Raw genomic sequence first — 13,346 nt, 5'->3', positions numbered from 1 at the left:
AAATTACAGCAGGACAATACACCTTATTAACTGAAAATGGTGCCAAGTTAAGCGTGGTTTGGGGTTTTTTTTGGTCGAGTTAAGAAGCTTAAATGACCTTATATAACTTTCATACTTACTGATACAAGCATGCCTTTAACTGGCTTCAGTAAATTTGTTTTAAAGTGATCCACTGTAGTGATCAGTAATAAATTTATTTATTAGTCAGACCTTACTGACTTACTAACATCAGGGGATATCTTTCAAAAGAAGAAAAGGGACCCAGGTTCACATGTTTTGTGTGGTTGTTTGTTTTTTTTTTTTCTTCCTTCCTTGTGTTCCCACAGTTGAACGGCATTGTTTGCCAGTTTACCTAGTGATTAGGTAAATGGTACCCTAAATAATCTAAAATTAGCCCTTAGCTGTACTATTCCAGCTAGAAATTAGATATTTATTTTTTTTTTTAGTACCCAGGTAAATTTTCCCTCCCTGGATATCTGTATATAGATTTTTGAGATTACAATAGGTCTATCGTACTTCATGGTTTCTCTCTTCTTCCCAAAAGTCTACATCGGCAACAAGGAAAGTCTTCTGTCTGAGATTTATTATTCTACGAGGTCACTAGGCCAGGAAAATGGGATGTTGAAAGGAGTGTCTAGACTCTTTAAGACTAACTCTTCTCAAAAGTTCTGTTGAGTCAAGATTTCTTACTTGGCTTTCTGTTTTAAGAACTTCTGAATCGAAGTAGACGCCCCTGCTTGCCTTTCCTATTTCTGTTGAAAAGGAATTACTAACTTTTTAGAAAAAGGAGACCATGAGAGCATTGGCTGCATGTAAATGAAGGCAGATACTGTTCTGAATGCTGAAAAAAGGCAATGTAATATGAATAGTCATATTCAACTGAGCTTGTTAGTGATCTGATTACCGTACCTTACTGAAAACTACTGCATTTACAACAGTATTTTAAGGTACTCTGTTTTTAAATGCATTTCAGTGATTGTATTCCACCTTTTTTCCAGAAATGTTATGAACAAAAACAGTACAAAAATGGACTCAAGTTCTGCAAGATGATCCTCTCTAACCCGAAATTCGCTGAACATGGAGGTAATGGCAGACTCAAAAGATTTCCCCCCCCCCCCCGCCCCGTCATGAGCTTAAATGTATAATCGGTCTATTCCATACTATTGGGAAAGAAAGGAGCGTGTTGCTGAGCATGATTTTGTCCTGATGACTGAATAATTACTCTGGATTTTCAGTCTTTGTGCATTCAGACCAATTTTCGACCCTAGCCCATCAAACACTCCTGTGTGGTGGGATGATGAAAATCAAAATACATAGTGGCAGCACCCTTCAGTGAAGCTTCCAAGTAAGTTGCCTTTCTAGGTTTCTGGGTCAGAATGCTAGTGTGTGTTTTTTTTCTTACATTCCTATTTAATAGCAAGCCCAGCCTTTTTTTGAATATTACATGAAGGTATTCTGCCAATGAATTAAAAATCTCACTTTTTTTGTCAAGTTCATATTCTTATATTTTCTGTACTGCATACCAAATTGCTACTTACAAGGAGCAAAGTTAAGTGTAATACTGTTGCTGCTAAGACTTGAAGCTAAAGGCAGAATCTGGAGATCCTGTTCTGATACATATTGCAGGAAACGGGACAGCAAAATGTTGCTTCTATTTACATCTGTCAGAGCTTAATCCTCAATAAGATATTCTAGTCTTACTGTATTACAGGGTTTCTGTTGCATGATTCAGCCAATCTTTCCTTCTGACACAGTGAATTTTTCTTGTTTTTCTGCTGTTGAAGCCACCTAACACTGAGTGTGCATGTACTGTGTCAGTAAAATTATTTTCCTATTTGACATTGTCACATCTTGGCAAAATGTTTGACTAATCCTTTTCATGCTTCCATCAGTGTCTGCTGTTTCTTCGTTGTCTTCATTACTTCCCTAGAGATAAAAGTACAGTTTTCTTGTTGCTTCAAAGCTAGAGTGGCTTGTCCAGCTCTGACCTAATGCATTTGTCTCCACTAGCACTTGTGTTTTTATAACATCTCAGTATACATCTGTCTTTTCTGCTCTTGCTGCCTCTTAAACTTTTCCAGGACAACTAGCTGCCTTGGCAGTTCACATACTACTTGGGCTCTGAGCCACTGATGGCTTTGAAGCTTGGGAGCAAAGCCTGGAACGAACAGCTGAAGCAGAACTAAGCCAATGAAATGATCTGATGGGAAGATGCACTGTTGTCACACTTAGCTTCAGAGACAAGGAATTTGAAAAATTTAGTGAGAAAGTGGCAAACAGATGGATTGCTTTGGCTGGACAGTTACTCCCTGGTGTGGGAAGGTAGTAGTAGCTTGCCCTCCTTCCCACAGTGAGGATATTCTTTTTCAAGCTTCCTGATATTACTGGGAAGGTATCATTCTAGCTTCTTCTGTTCTTACAGCGTGGATGTTCAGCAATTTAAAAACAAAACAAAAAACTTGGCTCACTTTGGGTCATCATTCACTTTAGATGTACCTTTACAGAAAATGGTGTTAAACAGGTCTATCAATGAAACTTCAAACTGCTGTTATGGCTGACCTTGAGATGATGGGCCGTGACCATTAATACTGGGGAAGAGGTTGCAGTTAGAGGAAAACAAGAATACTATGATGAAAATGTGACTCATTTTCTGGCAGGGGCCCAAAACTAAGTGGTCTCTTATTTAGCAAAAAAAAAGAAATACGAATCCGGAACAGCTTTCAGGCATAGTGCATGCATTACATGCAACTTGTTTCCCCCAGTGTTACTTGAAGAATGGGGGAAGAGGGGGAGCAATAGTCATACCAATGTATTATTTGGAATCTTGTGCCTCTCAGAATGTTGATTAAAATGCTACTACTTCAAGAAGGTCTTTAACCCCCAAAATACCATAGCAGGAAATAGGCTCCTCTTAACTAATGCTTTGTAAGCAACCTGTAATAGTGGAGCTGACTGTGACAGAGATCTTTTTCTTATGGTATGATCCAACCTAATGACATTTTTTTCTTGGTCTGCCTACCTGGAACTTTAACACAGATTGAGAAGCTCTCTAAAATGGCTTTAGCTTATTGTTAACTCCCTTAAAGCCAGTTAAATGTATTTTTTTAATTAATAAATTTTGTGTTCTCTGTGTTTATCGCATCTGTATGATGCTCTGCAGTGATCTTTTTAAGACCAATTTCAAGAAAGGAAATGCTGCTCTGTAAGAGTTTTCAGCTGTGCTAGGCTGCTATCCTGATCTAAATTTATCATTTAATGGGGAACTTCACTGTGTAGCAACTTCAAAGGATAGCTGCACTGTGAAACTGGCATATGTGAAGTCAGAAACATAAGTATATGATATTTCTTACAGAGACGCTCGCGATGAAAGGACTGACCTTGAACTGCTTAGGGAAGAAGGAAGAAGCATATGAATTTGTTCGTAAAGGACTTCGTAATGATGTAAAGAGTCATGTCTGTATCCTTTGTAATACAAAACCTGATCTCTTTGGTGTGAGTACTCAATTCTGTGTGTATGATTTTGTTGCTACATCAGTGTGTGCTTTTGAAGTACATAATGTGGTCTGTATAAAAAGCAGTCTAAGGTGTGTACAGTGAATATTAATTGGTAATCAAATACTTGAAATATACATACTTGAATAAATACAAATATGAAATACAAAATACTAGTTTTCCTTTCTGCAATTTTGCAGAATCTTTAAGAAAAATGCCTTTTACTTTAATCTCTTAGGAGAAGACCATCTACGATGTTTACTTTCTGCAGAGAATAGGTTTGGCTTGTAAAATCTGGCCTTTTCTAAAGTTTTCTTCTCTCTTAAAAAGGTATAAGAAACCCAATCTAGAGGTGCTCTGAAAATGCTATTTTGCCGCTAAGTTTTAGATAATGGTTTAGTTCTACTGGCTTGATGACTAGTACTGTTTTAAGCTTGTCTTTCAAAAGTTCATACCTGTGAAATACTTAACAGCTACCCAAGAGCTTTGGGAGTAGCTGTCTTGTGTTTAAGCCACAGGCAGGAGGCTGCTTCAGATTTGCACAGAATGCCTTACTTAGAATCATAGAATCATTAAGGTTGGAAAAGACGTCTAAGATCATCGAGTCCAACCGTCAACCCAACACCACCATGTCCCTAAGCGCCTCATCTACACGTCTTTTAAATACTTCCAGGGATGGTGACTCCACCACTTCCCTGGGCAGCCTGTTCCAAGGCCTGACCACTCTTTCAGTAAAGAAATTTTTTCCTAATGTCCAGCCTAAACCTCCCCTGGTGCAACTTGAGGCCATTTCCTCTCGTCCTATTGCTAGTTACTTGGCAGAAGAGACCAACACCCACCTTGCTACAACCTCCTTTCAGGTAGTTGTAGAGCACGATGAGGTCTCCCCTCAGCCTCCTCTTTTCTTTTGACTGGAGTCTTATATCTTTTATTCTTGATTATTCTGGATAATTACAAACCTGCTTTGTATCTTCATATCTAGAACTTACAGGACATGAGTCTTTCTAAGAAAGAGGGGACTTACAGTTCTGTTACAGAGCTGAACTTCTTACGTGCTTTCTCAACTTCTTGAGATGCAAAGTTTAGAAATGACTGTATCTTTGAAGTGAACAGTTGCTTCTGTTACAATTCAGTAGCATAAGAACTCTTAAATATTTTGGTTATTAGCACTGTGAGTTATTTGTGCCATCTTAATTGAAAGCATGTGAAGGATGCATATACCTCTCCTCAAGAATTGCTGTGTTCTGCTGCTTCAGGGGCACGTGGAAGAGCTTCTTGAGAGAACTTTTGAGCCACTTCCAATTTGAAAATTTAAGTAAGTTCTGATTTACTGCTGTGGAAGATGTTGCCTCAATGAGCTACTAGTAACCTGGAGTAGCAAAAGGTAGAGCATAGGTCAAGTCATCTTTCTTTTAATACGACTTTTGGAGACTGATGTAAACACACACGGTGTAATACATTGCTGTGACATATGTTGGTTTCATGCTTTGAATCAGAATCTTTCCAGGATAAAAAAGGATGCTTGTGAGAAAAAAGTCTATTGAAATGACACACTACTGATGGAAATCTGAGATGCTGAGTGTGTGACAAAGGCTTTTGAAGCACAGAAATCCTAAGATTTCCTTTTGTCGATGAATAAAGTGTAGCTCTGTGCTTGTCCCTTACTGTAAAATCTGGAGACTAGTTGACGTTACAGATAGGCAAGTTAGGAAAAGTAAAACTTGTATACCAATTGTATTGTTGGAATGAGACACTTCTAGGAGTAAGAATTCCTACTGTAATTATAGTAGTATGTTTTAAACAGTACACCTCTAGAAATAACTCTTCTGGGTCTTGTGGAGTTTGGGTCATTTCGTTTGTATAACGATGTTTGGGGAGGTTATGAATGTGACTTAACAAAAGATTTTTGAATGAGACTTTATTGCTTATTTGGAAGCATTTAATATTTTAAAATGTGTCAGTAAAGTCTGGCTGCAGTAATCAAACTTAATTTATAAGGGTGCTGATCTTCAAGGAAGATGTCAGGTTGTTTGGTCTCTAACACAAATGCACTGCAGTTACTTTTTGAAAATTATGAATGTATCTTCCTTAACGTGCATTAGGTTGGCATGTCTATGGTCTTTTGCAACGTTCTGATAAGAAGTATGATGAAGCCATCAAGTGTTACCGGAATGCACTCAAACTAGATAAAGATAATCTACAGATCTTGAGAGATCTCTCTCTCTTGCAGATTCAGATGAGGGATTTAGAAGGATATAGAGTAAGTATTCTCTTTGAATTCCCATTTACCACTATTAGCATTCTCTTGTTATGCTATTCCATTATTAAGTCTTTTATTGGTAGTAATTCTGTTACTACTTGGTTTTGCTGTTTCAAAAGTGTTCTAAGCTCCTGTTTAGGGAAGCATGAAAACATATTGCAGCAGAGCTCCCTATAATGCTGAGAACAGAACTAAAGTACAGTTATTCTGTACAATTTGACTTGTGGATCACCTTGTAAAACTCTAGTTCTCAACTCATTTTTCACTAAAATAATGAAAATAAAAAGGATAAAGCTTAGCAAGTAGGAGTACTTACTATGCTATTGTGTAGTACTGCAAATGGTGTTTTGCGTGCGTATACTGAAGGTTGTGAGAAATACGCTATCATGTTTCTTTTGAGTATGTGGGGAACTTGCCCCATGATGACTGATTTCTTGAATCCCAATACTGATTTTATCATAAATAAAACCTTAGAACTTCCTAAAAACAGAGTTAGTGGTTTCAAAATGGCTGAACTGATTTGGCTGTGAAAGGCAAGAGTCCTGCTCCTCTTCCATCCTCGATTTCATGTGAAGTAGAGAACTGGATTGTGGGCTTTGGCATTAGTTGTCTCCTTCACTGAGAACGTTGAATTTGATAATGCAAGAAAAGGGAATAACTGACTCAGGGTTATGATTGACTCAGGAAGGGGTCTGAGAAGTACTGCAGCAGCGTAGGTATGAGGACCTTGTGCCTGGGAATGAGGAGAGTAGGACTGCTCTTTCAGTGGCAGTGAGCTCATGCTTTCTAATCGAAAGCCCTCTCTGAGATTTCAAAGCTCTATCTTTGGAAATAATTTAGGACCTTCAGAGGTACTCTTGAAAATGACACCTCTTGTGTCCCAACAAGTAGATTTTATGCTTTGTGCTTTGACTCCTGTATGTAGAATGCAGCCCCCACATTTATGACATGGAAACATACTGCTTTTCCCCATGCTGTTAGAATTTCAAAAATTGCCTAGGCCTTTTAAAAGATCTTTTAAAATATTAGCAGTACTGGTGGTAAATCATGATAAAGGTGTAATAACTCTTTTTTAACATCTCTGTTATTTTTAAATTGCTTTTCTTTTACCGAAGGAGACAAGATACCAGCTACTTCAGCTGCGCCCCACACAACGGGCTTCCTGGATTGGATATGCCATTGCATACCACTTACTAAAAGATTATGATATGGCCTTAAAACTACTTGAAGAGTTTAGGAAAACCCAGCAGGTAAGACTTCCTGGAAAGAGAACACTTTCTGTATAAGAGACAAAATCTGAGGAATTAGTTCTTTGTAATTAGGAAGAACTAATTAGGAACCAGTTAAGAATTGGGAAGAAATTGGTTATTTGTGGAGCTTTCTGCTTTGAACAGAAAGATTTCCAGGAGCTTAGCAGCTGGTGCAAATTATATAGGAATACTTTTTCCCCTTGCAATAGGCTGTTAGGATTGAGTAACTGAGTAACTTAATGTTTGTGAGGCTTGTAGCTAAAGAAAACCTGTGATGATCCTGTCCCTTTACAGCAGGTAAAACTTAAGAAAATACTGTTTAGTGTTGGATGTGCTTGTTTGCTCTTTCTCCTGCCATAGCCTGGATGCCATTACATCTCTACAAAAAATGTGAAAATAAACTTTTTTTTATTGCTTTGTATGCATCTGTATATTATGCATTTAAAATCAGTGCTTGGTATCAAAGTAACATGAAAACATAGCTGAAATTCTTTGTTTGAGAAGACTTGGTGTTACTGAAACTTACTGGAGTAAATCAAATGGTACAATGCTAAAATCAATGAGTATAATCTCTCTTAAGAGAGATACCATTCCCTTGTTCTGTTATTGATAATGCAGAACTATAAAGTCTGAATTAACAGAACAGAGCGGATATATTGATTATTCTGTAACATGGAAATAAAAACAATGTTTATAGATGCATTCAGCTTGGGAGGCATGCTGGAAGTATCACGTGCAGATACTAAGATATTACCTGACCTATAGGTTGTGATTTTTTTGATCAAAAATCTCGCATCTTTTCTGAGATAACTGCATTTGAGATCTTATACAGCCAGAATGGGATTAACTGTAAGAGAGGAAATTAATAATTTCTAGGAGGGACCAGTGTTTGTGTCTTGATCATGTATCATGGTCAAACAAAGGATGTGGCAAGCCAGGTATATATAGCTTGATATTTCAAAAGAGCTTCAGTGTTGAATAAAAACTGAAAACAATAGGTTTAAATGAAAAATGGATCATCTTTTTTGAGCATTTGACAGCCAAAAAGTCATGGTTCTCGAATGAGTCAGCAGAGCCCAGTCTGAGTTCAGAGTCGAAATGACTGTTCGAATTAGAAAGAATATATAATAGATGGAAAAACTGCAAATGAAGTGTAAGAAACTGAGGTTCTTTCAAGGACTAAGAGGGCTTAACAGTGCTATTGACCCCTTGGAGAGAACAGAAGTGATGCTGTTCATGTTGTCTTTTCTAAAAGGTTGTGTGTAAATATGCTTGTTTGAGGGCAGTCATGATGATATGCTCTTTAGTCTAGCGACTAAGCCAGATTTAAGTACTATCTGCCATAGATGAACACATTGAATCAGTTGAGTCTGCTGTGCAAGTTATTACAATCTTAAATCTCACCCTAAAACAAAGAAATCCTGAGAAGATCTCAAGCTCTGAAGCCGTTTTTTAGTAAAACTGGAAATATTTGGGAAATTTCCATAAATAGGAAGATGGTTTGTACTTGAACAATGAGCTGTTTAACTGTTGATTAGCATATTAGTCACAGGCAAATGGTGGAAAAGCTGGTTAGGCGTTAAAGGACAGAAATATGCTACGGATGTTGGACAACATGAGTTTAAAGAAAATTAGTCGTGTCAAGCCTTTCCTCTTTTTTTGAGATTGGTAGAGACAGTTAAGTGGTATATTGTGTTTTCTCCCCCAAACACTAAAAATAAGGATGACCACTTTCATTTCATTTCTCTTGCAAATAGAGAGTGTCTTGTGCTTTGCTGTGCTAGCTCCCTGGGGTGTGCAGGCCCATGTAGAGCCCTAGCCGCTGGAAGAGAGAATCTATGTGTTGGGTCCAGAACAGTCAGGAGAGCCCAAGCAAACTCACAGCTCAATTTTGCTACGCTTTGGCTCTTCCACAGTAGTCCCCAAATGTACTGTTTGTGCGGCCTCTGGATATTTAACAGTCCTGCACTTAAAATAGTTGAGTTCAGGATACTCCATTGATCTTTGAGGAGGTACACTTCTTGCTTACTTTACTTTGCAAATCTCCCCTCTTGCCCTGTACTTTGTATAAACTCCAACTCAATAGATGAACTTTTGTGACTGACTTGATAGAATATTGCATGTGACTGTGATAAAAGGGTGATGTTGTTCAAGGTTTAAAAGAAGGGTTGAAAGACTGAAGGGTTTCCAAATCACTAGTGAATGGGAATCTTCAACAAACTGATGTTTTCGAGGAGTTTTGTGGCAATCTGTATAAGGCCTGATACCGTTTACCATTATTGTTAATGAATAAAGAAGTAAATGTAACATGTTACATAAAATGCTGCTGTCGTAATAAATGCAGGGTGATGATATTAATTTACTTGAATTACTCAGGCAGCTCTGTCCATTCAGATGTGAATTAACACAGCCAAAACCAAGCAGTAAAACTAAGAAAAAGATCAAGGAACTGTCATTTTAGTGATTGTAGGTGAGTATCTGAAGATGCAGTATTACAAAATAATGGAGCTAATCTAGCTACAAGCTGTTGCCAAAACTAGCAGTCTGACTTTTTCCTCTGTGCTCCCACTGCTTCCTTGTGCAGCACTGGTTGACTCATGGAGGGCTGGTTCAGGAAGCCAAAGTGACAGAAAAATAATCACTCTTTTGAAGGATTGATTGGCTGAACTGAACAACTGTGAGGTGAGAGGGGAAAGAGGAAGGGGAATAATAGAGGGAAGTGAACTGCCTTTGTTGATCCAGGCTGCAGTTAGATTGACTTAGCTTATTGTAAAATTGTCCCTCAGGGCAGACTTACGGGTGAAAAGCTGCTTCTTTCGGAGTAGAAGCAGGGATTTTCTCTATAGACCACTGATTAGTGAGAGGTCAAGACTTACTGATGACCCTGTTCTTACAAAGTTAGAAAATGAAAAGGAACAATATGGAGACGTAAAAGGACTAGAGAAAATGCTGTCTAGTGAAGGGCAGAGATTCTCTTGGTTTACTGTAAGCAGAAAAAACGTAGGTGATTCTAGTACAGTTTAGATACTGGTTTTGGGAAGAGTGATAGCTAGGAAGATTGCTTAGTGCGGAAAAATAAAGGAACAAGTAGTGGTAGGAAGTTGAACAACAAATTCAAATGATAAATCACTTTTTATCACTGACAGTTTTATTCTAATGGCTAAGTTATCATTGGAAATGGTGAATTTTCTGTCTTTTAGTGTATCCAGATCAACATTGCCTGTCATCTGAAAGCTGTAAATTAACCATATGCACAATATTTCATTCAAAAATAGGTTATGAGGTTGACTGCAGACATCACTGTAGGAAATATAACAGCCTGTGCTGTCCGAGTTAAATCAAATGATTTAAGAGTCACTTGAGAATTTAAATTTTGGGAACCAAGGTGTAAAACAACTATGCAATTTGTTTTACTTGTGTATGTCCCATTTTTCCTTTCTTCTTTTCCAGAACAAAATTTTTATTCTTAATTTTTATTTTATTCCTAATTTCTGCATCAGGCCCACAATTACAGATATGGACAGAAAACCTCTGGAGTTTTGGGGGTCTGCTCTTAGGTATGTTTTGGCTGCATCTTGTCACATTCTTTCAGTGACAGTTACGTTAGGGCATCTACGGTTGTAAAGTTGATTCTTTTTTTGGTCCAGGAGAGGAAGAAATTTATTCTGAAACAGCAGAATTGAGTTGAAGAGAAAGTTGGACATCTCATGTGCAAGAATCGTAACTCTTCTTGGGGGTGGGGGAGGAGTAAAGATACATTGTGCAGCAACAACAATGGCGTGGAAAAAACTTTTTATAGAATATCTTACTCTTTATAAGACAATCTTCAGATTATTCAGATTAAGTACTGGGGTTATAAGATGCTTGCCTTCTGATGAATTGCACGTTTAAATCATCATTAACCTGATGAGACTTCAAAATCTCTTTAAAAATGAACTTTACTTAAAACTACTTTTAAAAATGGCTTTTTAAATGGAGCAACAGTTAAGCGCAGCATCTTTCTGGTGGATTTGCCCTATGTGTAAGAGGGAGTTCATTTGATTTTTTTTTTTGACATTTCATAATTTCTTTTGCTAGTTCTGCCAAGCCAGAAGAGCTACGAGAAGGTTAATTGATATCTGTTTCTTGTCTTTTATATACATTTTTTAAGGATTTTTGGGGTAATCTATGTTTTGAAGGCCTAAAACCAATTCATGATGTGCCAAAAAGCTGTGCTACTTCTGGAATTTAGATGTGTATTGTATTGGAGGGGAGGATATTTTTATGGGGAAAGTGAAGGAGAAAGAAATAAATTGGTGCTCTGCAGTTTCAGTTCTGTGGTATTGCAGTAAGGATAAGCAGGAAGACATGCTTAAACGCTTAATGCCTGTTGCATGTGTCAATGCTGTGAAGCAGTTAAAAATGCTTTCCAGGTAACAATGTTTTTATTAGTTAATTCCAATGTTTAATATGGATAAAAATTGAGCAAAGGTGGAAACAGAAATGGAGCTGCAGATAGAGGAAGTAGACTTTAAGAAATGGGTAGGATTTCGTGCTCTTTGCTGACTCTAGTATGTGCAAGGTCTAGTCTTGTTCATTAGCCATCGTTTGCTATAATATATTAGCAGTTACTAAAAAATATTCGAATGCTGTTATTTTCAGCCCCAAAACTGATGTTCATTGTGAGATATACACTTCTTTACAATGTTTTATTTAGTCATGCTGTCTTTCAGAACATTTCTGTCTAAAAGGAAATCTTCCTTCTAAAAATTCACAGTACTATAAAAGCTGCCCTCTAAAAATTCAAAGAGTATGTAAACAGGAATGTTAAATCTCATAAAATTGATCTGTGCTTAGGGAAGGGCTGGAAGTAGTGGTTTAGGACAAGATTCTTTTAATATGAATGTTAATTTCAACCAGTTTAATGTTTTGGGTTTTTTTTTGCTGTTTATTAAATTACTTGGTTCTTTAAAGAAGACACAAGAAAAGCTTTACTCAGGGAACAGAAAAGTACTAGTAAACTATTTGGTGACCAATGTGACTTCAAAGTGTTGCTTGCTCAAGAAGAAACTATGTAGAGTCATGGGAAAGAAAATCATTAACATTTACCAAGCTCAGCTGCTTCTTAACTATTTTTATTATTAAAAACATCAAGTTAGGCTATAATTGTCTCTCCTTCTACAATTTCTATTGAGGCAGTGTATTTCACATAGTAAACTGTTGTATAGATCTGCTGGGCATTGTCTGCAGACTTCTGCATTTGGTCTCTGAAATTCTTGCAGTTTACTTGTAATTGAAGTAGCTTCTGTGTATATTCGTGAAGAGCATTTAGTATGAAATAACTATTGTAACTCTGGCAGGGGTTTTCATTGCCTAAATACACTTTAGGGAGTTATCTCTAGAAAGGAATAGTTTTGAATGTCATCCTGTTTCAGTGGCCGATGTATCACTGGAAGGTGGATGACCCACTAGTTTTACTATAGCCTGTAGTCCTAGGTGTGCAACTGAGCAGACCTCGAAGTAATTATCTGTTGCTTGAAAACACTCGTTGCACGCTTGTGCACTGTACTTTTGTGGGGATTGAAGTGTAGTACAAAGAACACTTGGTTAGAGAGAAGTAGTGTAAGTTTCCTGTCTCAAAAATTCTAGTTGTCAAGCTATGGCCAGTATTTGGGTGGCTCATTGGTCTTGGAAATAGTTTGATCCAGAATTTTTGGTATGCTGAAAATGAGTATTGTGATGATCTCAACAATCTGCTATGGAACTTAGGTCAAAATTGTTGTGGAGTACATGAGTCCTTCAGAAGGAAAAGGTTACCAAGATCTTTGGAAATTTTATTGAGTTGTATGAGAGAAGGCAAGGATTCTGTTTTGAATTAGCTTGTCATAGTGATAGAGAAAGGAGAAATACAGGAATTCTTTTAAACTGTTCTCTAACAAAGGATATCCTGAATGAATATAGTTTGATTGTGAATAATGGGAGTTTTACATTTGAAATGTTTGGATGGGTATATAAATAGACCTGATATATTCTGTAGCCTGGATCTTGTGTTCTGTAATATTGCATACGGTTGAGGTACAGGTAAATGTTAACTAACCTATTGCTTTTTTCCCCCCAGATTCCTCCTAATAAAATAGATTATGAATATAGTGAACTGATTTTATATCAAAATCAAGTGATGAGAGAGGCAGATCTATTTCAGGAGTCTTTAGAACATATAGAGACATATGAAAAGCAAATATGTGATAAATTAATAGTAGAAGAAATCAAAGGTAAGTCATTCTTCTTCCCTCAGCCAATTTTATTCTAAACTTTTGCTACTAGCTTTCAGAGATGATAAAGCAGTAAAAGAAAAAACGTGAGAT

General features: G+C 37.2%; 1 protein-coding gene across 1 annotated transcript in view; it reads left to right on the top strand.

Annotated features, from left to right (window-relative positions):
- The first annotated feature begins 999 nt into the window (after positions 1–999).
- Positions 1,000–13,346, top strand: part of NAA16 (N(alpha)-acetyltransferase 16, NatA auxiliary subunit) — a 55,336-nt gene continuing 42,989 nt past the window's right edge. Inside the window, exons 1-5 of the mRNA XM_009574133.1 lie at positions 1,000–1,083; positions 3,353–3,457; positions 5,595–5,752; positions 6,868–7,002; positions 13,100–13,253. Of these exons, the coding sequence (XP_009572428.1) occupies positions 1,047–1,083; positions 3,353–3,457; positions 5,595–5,752; positions 6,868–7,002; positions 13,100–13,253 (589 nt within the window). The 5' untranslated portion in view covers positions 1,000–1,046. The remainder of the gene's footprint in view (positions 1,084–3,352; positions 3,458–5,594; positions 5,753–6,867; positions 7,003–13,099; positions 13,254–13,346) is intronic.

The sequence above is a fragment of the Fulmarus glacialis genome, unplaced genomic scaffold, assembly GCF_000690835.1.
Source record: "Fulmarus glacialis isolate BGI_N327 unplaced genomic scaffold, ASM69083v1 scaffold1943, whole genome shotgun sequence".
Lineage (NCBI taxonomy): Eukaryota > Metazoa > Chordata > Aves > Procellariiformes > Procellariidae > Fulmarus > Fulmarus glacialis.
This window is presented reverse-complemented; position numbering and strand designations above follow the sequence as displayed.